This window comes from Rhea americana, unplaced genomic scaffold (assembly GCF_003343005.1).
Source record: "Rhea americana isolate MKP2758 unplaced genomic scaffold, rheAme1 scaffold_197, whole genome shotgun sequence".
Taxonomy (NCBI): Eukaryota; Metazoa; Chordata; class Aves; order Rheiformes; family Rheidae; genus Rhea; species Rhea americana.
The window spans coordinates 1,259,344-1,275,949 of NW_028186116.1; the positions used below are offsets into that span (position 1 = coordinate 1,259,344).

The 16,606-nt window shown below is 39.2% G+C and overlaps 1 protein-coding gene across 6 annotated transcripts in view; it reads left to right on the top strand.

The window, feature by feature from the left end:
* Window positions 1–16,596, top strand: part of USP28 (ubiquitin specific peptidase 28) — a 30,876-nt gene extending 14,280 nt beyond the window's left edge. For 2 of the 6 annotated variants that reach the window (XM_085303124.1, XM_085303125.1), the window contains exons 11-26: window positions 377–504; window positions 675–770; window positions 2,109–2,288; window positions 2,990–3,207; window positions 3,578–3,648; window positions 5,494–5,722; window positions 7,431–7,634; window positions 8,575–8,714; window positions 8,897–9,082; window positions 9,995–10,090; window positions 10,887–11,065; window positions 11,159–11,237; window positions 11,619–11,698; window positions 12,854–12,977; window positions 13,800–13,998; window positions 15,358–16,596. In XM_085303124.1, the coding sequence (XP_085159250.1) occupies window positions 377–504; window positions 675–770; window positions 2,109–2,288; window positions 2,990–3,207; window positions 3,578–3,648; window positions 5,494–5,722; window positions 7,431–7,634; window positions 8,575–8,714; window positions 8,897–9,082; window positions 9,995–10,090; window positions 10,887–11,065; window positions 11,159–11,237; window positions 11,619–11,698; window positions 12,854–12,977; window positions 13,800–13,998; window positions 15,358–15,533 (2,385 nt within the window). In that variant the 3' untranslated portion in view covers window positions 15,534–16,596. Of the gene's footprint in view, window positions 1–376; window positions 505–674; window positions 771–2,108; window positions 2,289–2,989; window positions 3,208–3,577; window positions 3,649–5,493; window positions 5,723–7,430; window positions 7,635–8,574; window positions 8,715–8,896; window positions 9,083–9,994; window positions 10,091–10,886; window positions 11,066–11,158; window positions 11,238–11,618; window positions 11,699–12,801; window positions 12,978–13,799; window positions 13,999–15,357 lie in introns of those variants that run through there. The other 4 variants (XM_085303127.1, XM_085303128.1, XM_085303130.1 and 1 more) reach the window with 4 other exon arrangements.
* Window positions 16,597–16,606: the final 10 nt, after the last annotated feature.

A 16,606-nucleotide genomic window follows, 5' to 3' on the forward strand; every position in this document is an offset into this window, starting at 1 on the left:
TGTTCATCGTTGCATGGGAGCTGCATTGGAAAATAACTATCTCAGAGGCTCTTAGCTGACTTTCAGAGTTTGTGTAGTGTCTGCAAATTTTGTAAAATTAATTACTGGAACACTTAATAATCCATCAAGCTGGATGCACTGGGCAATGGAATTTAACTTTCTGGAAGCTATCATGAGACTTCATTATGGTAAAAATATAAAATGGAAGTGGAAATTTTAATCTCAAAATTTGGCTTTCTGACTAGCCACTCCATAAACAAAATATATACTAAGTCAGTGCTTAAAGACAGACAGATACTTAGGATCGGTCTAAAGAAACCATTTAGCAATCATCTTAAAATACRTCCCTTTGGGGGCATTTCTGCTTTTGTTACAGCGCTGGTTTACAAAGCTCCCACCAGTGTTGACCTTTGAACTTTCCCGATTTGAGTTCAATCAGTCACTAGGACAGCCAGAGAAAATTCACACCAGGCTAGAATTTCCCCAGACTATTTATATGGACAGGTGAGTTATTTTGTTTTACCATATGCTAAAACTGTTGCCTTGTTTTAATTAAAGAAGCAAGAAAGATCTTTTTGGTGAGGAGGGAATGATTCTAAAATATTTATGAAAGATTGTAGATATTAGAAGTAAATAAATCTCACATGGTGGGGCTCTGTATTTTGTCTGCTTAGGTACCTCTACAGCAGTAAAGAGCTTATTCAGAAGAAAAGAGAAGAGATCAAGAGATTAAAGGAGAAAATAGCAATTCTGCAGCAGAAACTGGAAAAGTAAGTGCTCAGCTATTTTTATTTTTGTACCATTGGAATTTTGTGATTCCTTCCTTTTAAATGAGCTTTTAAATAAAATAGAAACTTTTAGTAGAAAGAGAAAACAAGTCATGGTGGGCTTTTTTTTTCTGGGAAGTCTGGAGAAAATTTTAACAAAAGAGAATCTGAGAAAGAATGTCTGAGCTTTGTGATGAGAGATCTTTGTTTCTTTCCCTCTAGTTTAGCAATATTTCTTTGGTAGGGAAAGAGATCAATAGAAAACAGACAAACACTTGTACTATGTAGTAGTAGCCTTCGTATTATTTATGCTCAGTTCTGGTAGTATCCTGAAAGCAGTTATATTTAAGTCCACGTGTAGAATGCAAAGGCACCTGTGCCATACATTATCTTTTATTTGAACAGGAACCAAAACATAAGCCACAGCTGTGATAATGTAGTGGCTACTGCTAAAACAAGTTCTGTAGTTTGCAAGGGTTTGCAAAATTTCCAGTCTTCAGACTGAAAAACGGAGTTATTAATGGCAGGAGTATGGATGGTGTCTGAGCAGAAGTACAGCTAAACACTGAGAGACAGATTTTTATAGCAGAARGTTTCTCTTCTAACTGCAGGATTTCTGAGGAAAATGGATGGATGCATAAGAGCAACAAGCATGTGCTCCATGGGATCTCATTCTATCCCTCCACCTCAGGTTCTGAGGAAGAAATTGAGGCAGGGCAAGGTGTCCAGGCTGTATTTTAATCCAGATCTGCACATACTTTCATAAAGAAAGTAAAAAGTTGCTGGGTTTGGGAATTTTTTTTGACAGTTAGAAGACTGAGTGCCTCATAATTGGCTTTTACTAATATTTCTATTAGTAAAATAGTAATGGCAAAATTCCAGTTTGTTAATCACTGTAGTTATTAAAAGGCTATAGGAAAATTTAAAGGTAAGTGCTGTTGGGGCTTGCAGCAACAGGGCTGTTATTCCCTTTCATAGGACATGAAGAAATATTCTTGGTCAAAGGCTGTGCGTCCAAAGAGGAAACACTGACACTTACCTTTAAGAAATGGATGACTGAGAAATACCTAAGCAGTGTAGGGCAGGATCCTGAAACTGCAGCTTAGTGAATGTTCAATGGGGGAAGATACACTAGGATTTTCTGATACAATTTATCTGAAAAACTGGTGTGTTGAAAACATATTATTCCTGTCTTTTTAGAGAAATTATGTCAGCTCTCCATGAACCTGTCATTGACTGTCTTGCAAACTAATATGTAGTAGCTTATTTGTGTTTTTCCTGAGGGTTAAGCAAACAGTCATATTCCTTCATTAATAGAACATATTGCTTTTTTTACTGTAGGTACATGAAATACGGCTCTGGCCCAACCCGCTTTCCACTACCTGACATGCTCCAGTATGTTCTCGAATTCATCACTACAAAGCCAGCTGTTGTTCGCTCTTCTGCTCATGACTTACGGACAACAATTCTGCAGTCCCAAGCCGAGTCTCATGTTTTAGACAGACTTTCACAGCAGAATAGGTTAGTAAACAGAATTAAAAATCTTTTGTAGGAGAACACTTCACCTTCTAGTAAATACTTACGATTTTCATTCTGAAGGATAAGTGGATTATTTATCTGGGCACTTTGCGAGCCTGATGATGTAAAGTACGAGCGCCTGTGCAAGCAGTCAGTAGCTGCTTTCCTCTTAATTTGGTTCTGTTGTTTAGGTAAACATAACACTGCATGGAGTCTGTTCTCTTTCCTTTTCTAGAAGGATTGCCATGTCTTGTGTTTGAGCAGTAATCCTGAGTTAAATTGTGGGTTCTTTTTGATTAGGGTGCTAAGATTTTGTTTCATCAGCTGCAGAATCACTACAGTATTAGATTATCGTAAATCTGCCCATCATGTCTGGCTTACACTTTTAAATTAAGCTGAGTAAATAAAAGAATTCTTCAGTAGTAAGAGAAGGAATTTTTAGAGTTGTTCATTGTGGAGCTGTGCTTCATGTATGCAGATGGAGAGTTCTGTGAGAACTTCATTTGTCTTGTCTTATGTTTCAATTTGATCTGCTAAAGAGGAAGTACATTCTAATGAACTTGTGCTCTTTACATATTGTACCATCTGGAAAGGGAAATGGTGCTCTGGCTCTTGAGTAGTTTTTGTTTGATTTATTTTCTTTTCAAAAAAATCAAGAGAAACATTGAATAATCTGTCCATTACTATGGGATTTTGTTTCATAGTGTGCTRGAAGCAAAGAATACTAAAACGACTGAAGATACTACTTTCTTTTTGGCAAATTCTTCACCACAACAAAAACTGAGTACATCACTTCAGCCTTCTGATTCACCAGCAGAAATATCTGACTGCCCTGCTCCTCACGTGATTTCTGAGGAGGAGGTGAACCTTGTTAGGACATGTCTGCAGCGATGGAGAAATGAGATTGAACAAGACATGCAAGGTTAGTCCAAAGTATATTTGTTATGATTTCCCCTCGTTTGCTAGCCTGAATTCCTTTCTATTGCTTCAGTTGGATACATCCTGAACTACTCCCTGAGGTGTGCCTGCTTATCTAAAAATGACTTTTCTGTATGTTTGAAGCTACGTGATGCATACACTGGGCCTAGGCCTACCGTCACATAATCTTGTATAGGTTTCAAGTCTGATGTTAACTGTATTTGAGAAAAGCTGTGACTCTGCCCTCTGTAAGTTATTGCATGGCTCCAAAACTTTTGAAGTGAAAAGGACCACAATTGCCTGACTGGACATTAATTTTTATATGTTTTACTTGTCATTATTTTTTCCTATATTATTCATAATTTTCTTGGCAGATTTGAAAGACTCCATTGCCAGAATCAACCTATCCATTGAACAAATGTACTGTGACCCTCTCCTCCAGCAGGTAAGAAATATAGCTTCATTTGGTAAATGTTAATTTAATATCAATGGTTATGTTGATGTAGTGGAAAATAAATGTTTGTGTGGAAGGACAGGGAAAAATACTACATGTCTTGGCAAGATTGAGGGGAAAGATTTGTTTTTAATCTGATTCTAGCCCGCTGGGGAGGGGAAGAATGAACATCTTTAGAATGATGTTCTCACCTGTACCTTTTGTGGTGAACTAACAATGACATTCTCAATGTCATTAATTTTTTGAGAGAAATGCTTCATTCTCATGTTTTTACCCTATGTTCAAACTCTGATACAACTTCTGAGGTTAATAAATAAGTACTTTTTCCCAAAACACTTAAAACCTGAACTGTCTGTACTTGCAGAGAATCAGTTCACGCTCTAATACCTTTACTGGCACATGGCTGTTTATTGTTTAAAATGAAATCAAGTATTTTTTTGCTAGTAGCTGTCAGTTTAAGTTGTCCACTTTGTGTCTTAAAAATCCCAATGTTATAAAAAAGAGATGTTACTTTTCTTTTTGATCAAATCACAAAACATGTATCTCTCTACAATACCTGATTTTTCTGCTCTGTGCAATCAAGAAGGCTATTGTAGACTGTCTGCCTCCTCTTTTGGGGAGAGGGAGCTAAGTGTGTTTCTGTTGGTTTGGCCTTATCTCAAGAGATGTGGAATACATACACTCAGCCAGCCACAGAGCATCCATTGTAGGTATTTAAACATCCCAGGGGGGAAAGGAGGGAGCAGGGAAAAAGTCTTAACTTTTTTCCTTTTGTTTTCATTTTGGATGAATGAATAACTAAATCTCTGCTATAGGGGGTACATTATAAGAATTTGACTTGTTTGAATAGGGTAAGTTTGTTTACTTTTTCATCTATCACACTTGAATTTCTGCCTGTTTCTGGCTGAATACTGTGTGGAGAAAAGTTTAGGTTTCAGAACTTCCATCCAAAGATTATCAAATAATCTTTCTTAACCATCTTAATTGTGAATGCCACAGAGATGGCACCTTAAATGTGACCACTTTTTCCTCTACCAGTTGGAAATGGAGTTGACTCTTAAATTGTAAGCAAAGTATACTTCAGCAGGCCAAAGATACCCTTGGATCAATCTGGATTTCAGCTCATGCAGTTTTCTGGTTTTTATGTGGAACTTTGCGTAAGGGGCTCTGACCCATCACAGAAAGATGGAATTCAGAACTTAGCCAGAGACTGAGTTGGAGACTGGCTCTAGTTAGGCACCAAACTTTGGATCTTGATCAAATACAGTCATTTCTATATTTAAGCACGCGATAAATCCAAGAGTGCTATCTGAGGTCAGGTTATGTTACCTACTTTGCTATAAGGGATCTTTGAGTGAAACATTTGGTGTTCTTGCACTGAAAAAGAGGTAATTTGGTACAATCTGCACAAATTGTGGAGAAAACTGAGGCAGCATTGCTAAGAATTCGTATCATAATGGCTCATAGATATGTTCACTGTAGTGATCTGGAGAATTCTGTCTAGTAATTGGAGGTTGGGTAGAGGTGCCTTAATAGCTTATCAAATACAAGTTCAGACATCRCACTCTCTGCATTGGGAACATGAAACTCTTTGGAAGGCTTCAGTTTCCAGTGGAATAATTAGAATTGCCTTTCAGTTTCATGATGGCACTTTTGGTCTAAGCTGACAGCAAATTGCCAAAACGGAAGTCAGGTCCTATACAATAGAAAATTTAGTGTATGAATCAGCAGTCTTCTACAAGGCAACAGCTGTGAATGTGTTTGCAGTTTTTTATATAGAGATCAGACAACTCTGTTTACTACAAGTCTGAAAAATACGTCTGTATGAGTTTGCAGGTTCCCTATCGTTTGCATGCAGTCTTGGTTCATGAAGGGCAAGCAAATGCTGGTCATTACTGGGCCTACATATATGACCAGCCTCGAAAAAGCTGGCTCAAGTACAATGACATCTCAGTGACAGAATCATCATGGGAAGAACTGGAGAGAGATTCATTTGGAGGCTTGAGGAATGCCAGTGCCTACTGCCTGATGTACATAAGTGATAAGRTGTCCCGCTTGGTTGCAGGTATGGGAGCCAAAACTGCTGGTTATTCATACATTTGTGTACTATGTTGTCTCTCTAACCCTGCGTCACCATTAAATTCCTCAGCTTCTCTTTAGCATAGTATTATGCCTGTCCTGTAGTGGAGGAGGCAGAGAGAGGCTCAGGAGCAGGGGAATGTAACTTGATTGCTGTCAAGAGCAGGAAAAGACTAGCTCTGCAGCACACTTAGTTCGTTAGATCTGGTCAAGTGTAGTTTTAGCATTTCTGACTGATACTTAATTACTAGTCTTTGTAACTGGCTAAAGATATGCATATATCATATATATATATAATGCATATATATGCATAAAATGGCAGTTTTTGCCATTTTGACTGAGACTTTCTTGTTTTGAGAGTCCATCAGGCAGCATCCAAATGCTTCAGAAGATGATGCAGAAAAGTTCAGTTGATGAAGAAGTGATTTATTCTGTACTCATTTTTTTTCTAAATCCCTAATAAAGTTAAAAACTGAAGAAAGAACTTTAGTGAGATTATACTAATTAATTTAATATTAATAAAAATAAACACTGAAGCTTCCCATTTACTACTTTCAATATGCCTTTATTGCTAGTGTTTATCACTTTGACACTGTATGTGGTTTATATAAGAGTGCTCCGTTTATAAGGTCACATGGAATGTCTCCCAGTTTATTTATGCTGCGTTTATCTTGCATTTTGGCTCAGCTGCTTGTTTGGTAGTGATATTGTAATATGCAGCTACACAGTGTGTCTTACATATGCAGTCTTTGCTATTGCATGAGTTGAGTTATTGGTAGTGGTGACTGAGCCTTACAAGTGTGTTTGCGGTGCCAATAGGCACATGGTTATGTGGAGAAATTATTGTGACATGGCACCATACATGGCAAGCAGCTGTAGAAGAGCCTACTATTCTGATGCATGCTTCGTATAGATGTAATAAATAGAAACAAACAATGTAGAACTGTCATTCTTCTCATCACTAAATGTTGCTGATGAGAATCTGGAAGTTGTGGGTTTTGTGCACCTTCCTGTGACAGTTCAGCCTCTGAAATCCATGTGGTTTTTTTTCCCTATTTGATGTAATTCTTGTTTTTAAAAATGCTTTGCTTTTACAATGATATATAAGAAAAGGTGGTATAGGGAACTGTCATTTGGTTCTGATTAAAGATTTTTCTAAACCTGGTATTTCTTGGGGGTATTTTTGTGATATTTTAAAACTTCAAACAATATTGAAATAGTTTTAAAAAAAGTACTGATAAGTACAAGTAGGAAATGCTTGCTTTGGAATCCACGTGATTCCTACCCTTATATGTTACGTTGCATTGTAGGTATGATGTCTCGAGCTAAATTGTGACCGTTCTGGCTACTGGCAGTTTAAATGATGTGCTCTGAATATTGTAGCCCTTTGATAATGATATATTCCTGACCTACGGCATCAGAGGTCACTGTTTCTGGAATTTCTCTTCAGCAGGTGGTGTTAGAGGTAGAAAAAAAATAGTTTTTGCCTCGGAGAGGTTTGTAAATCTATCTTTATCTTTGTATTTCTGGTTATGGTTCATCTTAATTTATAGAACTATGAGAAACTGTTTTTTCCATTTATCTCAGCTGATTTGGTTGTTGCTTTCCATAATATGGCAGAGATGTTTAGTCTATAATGGTGTAGTCATGCTACCATGTATTTCATCGTATAAAAAACTGTGCATCTCTTCCAGATGAGGAGGATGATTCAGAGGTTGGACGGTTTCAGAAAGAAGTTGAAGCCTTGCCCTTCGAACTGAAACATTACATTCAGGAGGACAACTGGCGACTTGAGCAAGAGGCAGAAGAATGGGAAGAGGAGCAATCTTGCAAGATACCTCAGATTGAACCTTCACCTGCTTTTGAATCACAGGACCTCTCTTCTGAATCAGGACCAGGTAACACCACATCTGAATTTGTGAACAGTGTTGAAACTAGTAACAACCAAGTCAGAAATAGCACTAGTTTGGAGCCTTTTGTGAAATCCTAGATATCTCGGAGAAACTGTTAAAGAAGTAGCAAAGCAGGTTGGTAGAGGCTGCATCCTGGCAACAGGAAAAACTATTCTACTCATTGTGTGTGTGCATACTTTTAAGTTTGTCACAGAGTTTGATGAAAGGGTGTTTTCCATTCATTTAATCATAGTTAGCTAATTACAAAAATGTCAGTAAGTGAAATGAAAGTATTGAGCAGCAAATGTTGACGTGCTGTTCTCTTGAGTGGAAGAGCGTTACTTAGCAATGCCTGATAGTATGTGCCATACCTACTGAAAAGGCTTCATGAGGCTTGCATGTACAAGCTCATGATGAAATACGTTCACCGCTGGGATGAACGTAGCAGATGTTAACTCATGTGGAGAAATGCTACAAAACATCTTGGAACAATAAAGAAAGCAGACTTCATGAAAAGCAAGTGCTCGTTAAAGTATGGGATGTTGATAGAACTGAATAGCAAGCTTATTGCAGACTCATATATGGTCTTAAGTTGGTGTTTTGCATCACGTTAAATGATGAAACAGTTTAAGGTATGAATAAAGGCATAATTTTATTTTAGGCTTGTAGTTCCTGAGGACATGTATTTTTAGCAGGCTGTTTCATCATCTTAACTACTTGCATGACCAAGTTTTTGACAGAATTAAGGTAGCCTGTAAATTCAAATATGAACGGTTTGGGAATGCCGTTCACAGGTAAAGAAGGTGCTGTGTGCGCCTAATAAATATGGAAGATACCTGCTTTGATCTCGTGCACTCTTTCACCTTCTTTTATCTTTTACCTTCTGTCCGTTTGGATTTGTGTCTTGCAGTTCATGCTCAGTAATACCACACCTCTGTCCTGACAGATCAGTCTTCAGGCTGTGAGCAGAGCATGCGTTCGTTGTCCTCTGAACATGCCATGATTGCAAAGGAGCAGACTGCCCAGGCCATTGCGAACACTGCCGATGCCTACGAGAAGAATGGTGTAGAGGCAGCTCTCTGTGAGGTGAGAACTGAGCCCCGGCCTAGAACACAGACAGTTGTTGTCTTTGTATTCTTCCTAATGAACATCTGCTTTTTTCATTTCTGTGTATTTCTGTAGCTCTGTCACCTTTAACTCGATCCACTTTTACTTTCCTGTGTTTTGCTTTTGTTTTTCTTATTCTTTTCTTCTTTCTGCTGCCACAGCCAAAGGAGATAGACCCAATGAAGGCCCATCCGGGAGAAACAACTCTTACAGTTCAGGCAGAACAACCACAGGATGCTAAAGAGACAGAGTCTGCTGACCAAACTAGCTCACAGGTCTCTGAAGTGGAAATCCCCAGTGTGGGGAAGATTCTTGTTAGATCTGATGCAGATGGATATGATGAGGAGGTACAGAACCTAGTGTAGGAGTTAATTACTGTCTGTCATTAACCTGTAACTGTGCAGTTAGTTGGCTTTGAGCTTTCCTAAGATTGGGTAAGATAGTAGTCTGTCAGGAAATAATGTTGTTTTCAATATAAATTTTCCCACTATAGAAATAAGGAAGGCCAGACCAAATCTTCTAGTAATTTCATCTCCAAATGCTATCAGAAAAGCAGCTCCGTAAAAGCACTTAATCATTACATCTGCACATTGTTCCTTTAAGTTGTCTTTCTGTCACAACTGTATCAAAATTGATCCTAGCTATATTACTTTATTTACAAGCCTCTTTACTATTTTCAGTTAGTTTTGTCCTGTCTAAGAAGTGACTGCTAAAACTTACAGTATCCTAGCTATGGACTTTTTGAATGTGACTGTTTAACCTCCCTCATATACATACTCAAGCGTTATGTTAGAAGTCAGTCAGTTCAGGCTTTTTCACAAGTACAATTGTATTTCACGTGTAGAAATACTGAGCTAGTTACTACATGAGTATGTTTAATGTTTGCTTGTGTGAAGTTAGCACAATGAAATGCTCTGCCATAGGCAGTGCTCTCTTATTTGTATTGCTTTAAAAATATGAATGGGACATACAGGGGATATGATTAGCGTGCTTTGTGTTCTCACCTGTTGAATTTACAAACTCAAGGCTTGGAATGACACATTTAAGTGTTTGAAAAAAACTCTATGTAAAGTGCATGTGATAGATGGAATAAGTAGTATATTATCAAATTGCAGCTCTGGCTTGTTCCATCAACATTCATATCATTTCCTTTAAACTTTACCTTTTGAACCTTTTTCTTTTCTTCACCATGCCTTTTCTTCTGTCTGTCATTGTTTTCCTTGTTCCTGTTTGTGTTTGTTTTCCTGCTTTTGTGGTAGGTGATGCTGAGTCCAGCCATGCAAGGTGTGATCCTCGCTATTGCAAAAGCCCGCCAGACCTTTGATCGAGATGGGTCTGAAGCAGGGCTTGTTAAGGTATCTTTCTTGTTTGCTAAATCCAGTAGAATGAAAGTCTGTTTTCATGAAATGAAACATGTAGGCTGTACTGATATATTATGAATGTAAAGGGAACATTTCATGCAGTTTTCCTTTCAGCTAATGGCTTTTTTGACCCACGTTTCTGTTCTCTTATTGTAATAACATAGCCTTGTGCTCTAAACAATTTTTAGAAGTTGTAAGCACTCCCCTCCTTTCAGAATAAACAACAGCTTTTACTTACTTTTCACTATTTGTACCACTTATTCTTTAACTGTTGGCAGTTCTCTCTGTCTGGATAATGACAAATAGACTTGTTTTATTTGGGTACCTATTAGAATCTGTTGTATAAGTCCTTAATTGAAACTAGGACTCACATGAAACTTTTTTTTGGTCCTGAATGTGCATGCTTACTGTAACCTTTCTTGTAAAGTGCATCCTAAGAAATGTGTGCATTGGATAGAGGGATTTGAAAGAATATGCGCCGCTGCATATTGAAGCTGTTAGATTTTACAGGCAAAAGGGTTTAAATAAAAATATGATGTGGGAAAAATCAACTGTTATTAATATCCAGGAATATAAATCACTCCTGCATCTTAATACTGATACAAGAGATATACAGTAGATTTTTTCAACTTTGGCACTTGCAGCAAGATTCCCAAAACTAAGGGAGTTGTACAGCCCACTCTTTCTGAAAGGCATTTAGCCTGCTGGCAACTGCAAGCTTAGCATCAACCGCTGCAGCATTCAAAGCGGCAGAAGGACGGAAGTTTTAGTGTGTGTGTTTCATTGATAGGCGTTCCATGAGGAATACTGCAGACTCTATCTACTTGCAAAAGAGACCCCAACCCCTCAGAATGATGCCCGGTTGCAACATGTGCTCGTTTACTTCCTGCAAAACAATGCTCCCAAACAGGTTGTCGAGCGGACCCTTCTTGAGCAGTTTGCAGATAAAAACCTCAGCTATGATGAAAGGTTTGTGCTTTGGATTACAAGATGAAGCTTTTCTCATCAGACACAAGTGGCACAATTTCTCTAATTTTTGTCCTCTCTGCTTATACTGAGCAGGTCAATTAGCATTATGAAGGTAGCACGAGCTAAGCTGAGAGAAATTGGCCCTGACGATGTTGATATGGAGGAGTATAAGGTAAGGGACCAGAATGCCATTTTTGATTGTTAATGTTTGTCAGTGCTCGTGCTGTCCAGAAGTCCAGGAAACCAGGAATACAGTGCAAGTTCATAAAGCAGTAGCTGGTGTGCCTATAAGYATCTTTCTTGCTGTCTGAACTTTGTGTGTTCAGAAGGTGGTGGTTAAAAGTAAGAATGAATATCGTGGGAATTTCTTGAACTTTGGGGAATGTGCATGCAGTTGACTAAATTGAGTTGTTTTATTTACGGCTTACAAGAGAACTTTAGACAACTCGGAGGGTCAGATCTGATACRCTTCTGGATTGTGAAGGAATGTAATACTCAGTATGCGTGTTACAGGTGAAGCTGACACTCTGCTTTTCTTGTTATTCCTCAACAGAGATGGCACGAAGACTACAGTCTTTTTCGCAAGGTGTCTGTTTACCTGCTTACAGGGCTGGAGCTGTACCAGAATAGAAAGTAGGTTAATATTAATTGGCTGCTTGAATAAGATTAGCTACAGGCTAGAAGTACAAGCTATTTTGACAGTACTTACTGCTTCTGACCTGTGATGGTCAATCTTGTATTTGAGATATGCTTTCTTCTTGACTTGCTAATAGCCTTTTCTTGAATGCAGAGCTGACCTCGTTTGACAATTTAAATGTTATGCTGAGTTACTAGGTAGACGTCTGACACCGATTCTTAGGATTTCCCACTAATCTGTCCTTCGGTAGAGATTTGTATTTTCGTTCCCAGAGATGAGCTTGCAGGAATGATGATTGCCATCATTTTACTTTGCTCTTTGGACTCCTGGATTAAAATCAAACTATCCTGTATTGGATGCCATACTTTGTTTTTAAATGTATTTTGAAGTTCTTTGGACTTGTGAGAAGTGAAAATAGATGTTTTTCCCTGCCAATGTTATTGCAGCTGTATGTTACATAAATAATCTAGTACAGAGGAAGTGAGAAAGAAAGAATTTATGAAAGATTTGATGTTTAAAGTCRTTTTTGCAACACAGAAGAAAACTTGCATTTTAGAAATTATTAATGGATAGGAACAGAATTTTATATTCTGAGGTGACTCTCAGTGATGAGCTGCTGAAGTCAAGTGGGTAAACTGACAAGAAGCTAGGCAGGGTGTGTTAGAATTTCTCTGAAATGACGTAGTCTCTACCAGTTGTTTTGATTTGGCTGACTCAAGAAGCTCAACCCAGCAGTTGTTTTCTTAAATATTTTTTAACCAGTTCTTTTATAAGCTAGAAATATGTAGAAATTGAAAATACTGTTCTGTGCACCTCTTTGAGCATTCTCCTGAAGTGCAAAGTTCAGGGACCAATACAGAAAATGTAGAAGTTGGCACTCGCATTCTCACTAAATTGTACACAAACTTTTTCTTTAAAGGGCTGTTTCTAAGATGCTGGTTTGGCACACTGGGGAAAAAGGGATGTGTCATTAGTCGACGTAGAACAACTATTTATGCTTTGGTGAGGAAATGAAGTTTATCTGTCAGGCTTGATGTTAGTTACCATTGAGGCTGAGTGGAAAACATTTCCTGAGTTGACATGGCTGACTTCACTGCAGCTTGTGACACTGATAAACGTGGAGGGCTGGACAGCTGACACTCTTGTCTTAGGTACCAGGAGTCATTGACCTACCTGGTCTACGCCTACCAAAGTAACACCACGCTGCTGATGAAGGGACCCAACAGAGGAGTGAATGAATCGCTGATTGCCCTGTACAGAAGAAAATGTCTCCTGGTCTGTAACAAAGAGCTCTAAATTCATTCTTGGAGGGGCAGGGGAGGGAGCTGCCTGGGTAACATCAGCTCTTTTTGCTCTGTGAGTCAGTTCACTCACTGACTGCTGAATGCACATTGCTCAAAGAATCAGGTCATGCCATATCCCTTTGTATGAGCACATTTTATTAACGTGCTTCTTTTTCAGGAAAGGTTCAGATACTGCTGAACTTGCTCTCAGGTTTTAAATCTATGCTTTTCAAAAGGCAGTATTTGTATCATTTTCTGTCCATTAGATTCCAGCATTGCCTTTCTCCCTCTTTTTTATTTCTAGTGTTAATAGCTTTCTCTCTCTAAGCAAAAGGTGATGCCTTTTTCCCTGGGGAAAAAAAAAACAGTATAAAATGGAGATTTATTTTTAGTTCATGCTCTGTGGCTGCCAAGACCCATGTAACTAATACCTCTTGAGCCTATTACTATGGCTTCTGCTCCTTACTGTGTGCCAGTGGTAGTATGAAAATCTAGCAAATGATAATTTAATGAAGATACAGTTTTCAGGGAATATGGGTAAAGGCAGATCTGTATCTCAACATCTTAAAGCCAGAACCRTATACATGCTGTTGCTCTAATCCTGTAGCAGTTTTTCTCTGTTGTTTCTCTTGTGATTGATTAAAGGAAAATTCCTTTAAGAGAAAGTGGCGCCTGATTTTGTTAGTCTATGTGTTTCTACATGGCTATCAAATGAAAGGGGCTGAGCCGTATGACTTTCCTGACAGCATGTTGATTACCTGATGTCTGTACTGACTTTGTAAGCGTCTGTCCCCCGATTTTCCTCCTCCTGCAGAAGCTGAATGATGTGGCAGCATCTCTGTTTGTGAGCAGTGAAGAGGCTCGTGTGGCAGAGGGCATTAACATCCTGAATGAGCTGATCATCCCCTGCATGCACCTCATCATTAACAATGACATCTCAAAAGATGACCTGGATGCCATTGAGGTCATGAGAAACCGCTGGTGCTCCTATCTGGGACGAGAAGACATGGATGGTAAGGAACAGCTGCCGGCCTCCCCTTTTTGGTGCTGTGTATTCTAAGCAGTCAGGATGGTTTCTAGGCCTTAGCTAGAAAGGAATTAAAGAACCATTTAAAACATTTCCTTGGATTCTTAGCATTTACGCTGTAGCACACTTGGTATTTCTGCTTGGGGTTCTGAGAAGAGAAGTGTATTTGAATCATCAATTGAGTTATGTTGTAGAAGAATTTATTTACTGTTTGCTGTCAATCTGCAGAAGGATTCCTGTTTATTGAAATGTGAGAAACTATGTTAAAAAGAATGGCTAAGTTTCATCTAGGTGTGTATTGTTTTTGCTTTAACTGAGAGTTTCCCAAAGATGGCAGGTGAATGCTGCCAGATTCAGAGGATCTTTGCCCTCTAAAGAGATTTGTTCTTTGTAGCTGAATTTTGGTTCTGGATAGCTGTCTTTTTTTAAAACCTCAGAGGAATCATGGCTCCAGACTGCAGAAGGAAATACTTAACAAAAGAGATTGGTTTTGACTGATTTGATCTGTGTGTGAAGATTTAGGGAGTTTGGTTTGTTGTTATCCTCAACAGAGGGTAGATTTGCCATGGGAAAGTAAGGCGAAACACAGAGGTTTATTCTCAAAATACTACCATAGAGAATAAATGTTGGATACGCTTAGGCTAATGTGCAAGTAGCCCATTCTTCGGTTTGTCCTGATGACGCTTAAGTGAAAGATTTTAAAGAAACAACAGTAGACTGCACCTCCTGTATCAGGTGAGCTGGTTCAAATGTTGTCATTTTCTGCCTGCTTTTCTTCATCTAAAAGTTTTTGTCCTTTAGTGGGCCTGATGCTGGAGTTTGTGTGGTCAGCTCCTGAAGGGCTCTTGTTTACCATGGATTGAATGCCGTCTCCTCTATACAGGCAGACCTGTGAAGGTCCGAGATGTTAAAGGCCACAGCACATGCTCTATTTTGCGTGAATGTCAAGTCAGCATTTGAGTGTAGCCTTGAAATGTGCAGTTATTTCTGACATACCAGCAAGTAAAGCATCCTGAACTGAGAAAATGTAGAATCTTGGTGGCACTTGGCACTACCCCCAGCGCAGCTAGGTGGCAGTGGAGCTTTCCTCTTTATTGAGCCTTTGGTAGTCTCCACACACAAAGAGACAGGACCTGAGGACTGAAGAGACCCAGGCAGCAGCTGGTGCGATGACTCTTCTGTGTCAGCAGATGCTGCTTGTCCTTGTGTGCAGGACAAGAGCTGTTTTCAGCTTTGGAAGATCAATCTTGAAAAGGCGTCACAGCTTTTTAGCTTGCAGCCCTCTGCCATCTGGTCTTTTACTGTTTCAGTGCCATTGACTATCTCATCCTTTCCCCCCTCACAGCAAACCTGCAGCTGAAGCTGGGCGAATTGCTCCCCAGGCTCCTTGACTGCTCTGCAGAGGTTATTGTGCTCAAAGAGCCCCCGAAGATCCGGCCCAACTCCCCCTACGACCTCTGCAGCCGCTTTGCAGCCGTGATGGAGTCCATTCATGGGGCCTCAACGGTGACTGTAAAATAGATGGCTGACTTTCCAGCTTGATGTGGTATACTGTAAGCCACCTAACTGCACAGAATCCTTCTGTCAGGCAGTATTTCGGTGGGAGAGGGAGGAGGACAGATAATTTGTATTCAAACCTGTATTCTTTGTATATATGAATGAATAAAAAGCAGTATTGCACTTTTAAGATAAAATGTATGTGATAATGCTGATGATGTGAAACACTGTGCTAATACAACACAAGTATCTGGCAGTACCATCTGCCTTTCATCCCTAAGACTGTATCAGAAGATTCTTCTGTTGTGGCAACTTTCTAGACTGTTCAGCAGACAAAATCCCTGGAACTGTGAAAACAGAGCAAGAGACTGACTCATCTGGTGAGCCAAGCTATTAACTGACATTGAGCTGTCAAACCCATTTACATCTTCCTAAATTATACATAAAAGCTATCAAAGATGGTCAATTCATATCTTGCCAGGCTACTGCTAGCAGAAGTCTGAATTGTGTGACTAGGGAGCAGAGGGGAAGATGGCTCACAGGGTATATAATGTGGGCAGTCATGCGTGCAGCTGCATATTTTAGCTGAGTGAAGTCAAACAGGCATTTGCCTTTTGTGTTTAACTGGCAAAAGAAATTATGCAGGACTCTTCCTCTGAGAAAGGCAAAAGCAAATAATGGCAGTGCCAGGAGACAGGACAGAGCTTTAAAGATCCTCTTGTGCACAGTTGTGCTACAGTGGTAGCTTACCAGTTAAAGTAAATACCACCTCCCCCACCAAAGGAAATTCCCTTCTTGGATCTGAAAATAAACTTCTTTCTCCCCTCTGGTGGATTTTTAATGTTGGATTAGTGATTATGATAACTGCAAAGGCTAGAATCAGCTCTTACGTTTCTTATTATTCCTCTGTAAAAGTGTGCCCTGTTTGAATTTCCTTTTCCAGGCAGCCTGTAATTACATTTGAACAGCAGCAGTTGTTTCAACCAAATGTTCTGAGTAGGTGGGGAGGGGGGAAAATCCTGTTTGTTAGGACTATGCAGGTTTTATAAAAGTACAATAAAAGCATTTGTTCTATTTTAGAATGAAATAGCTTCCTT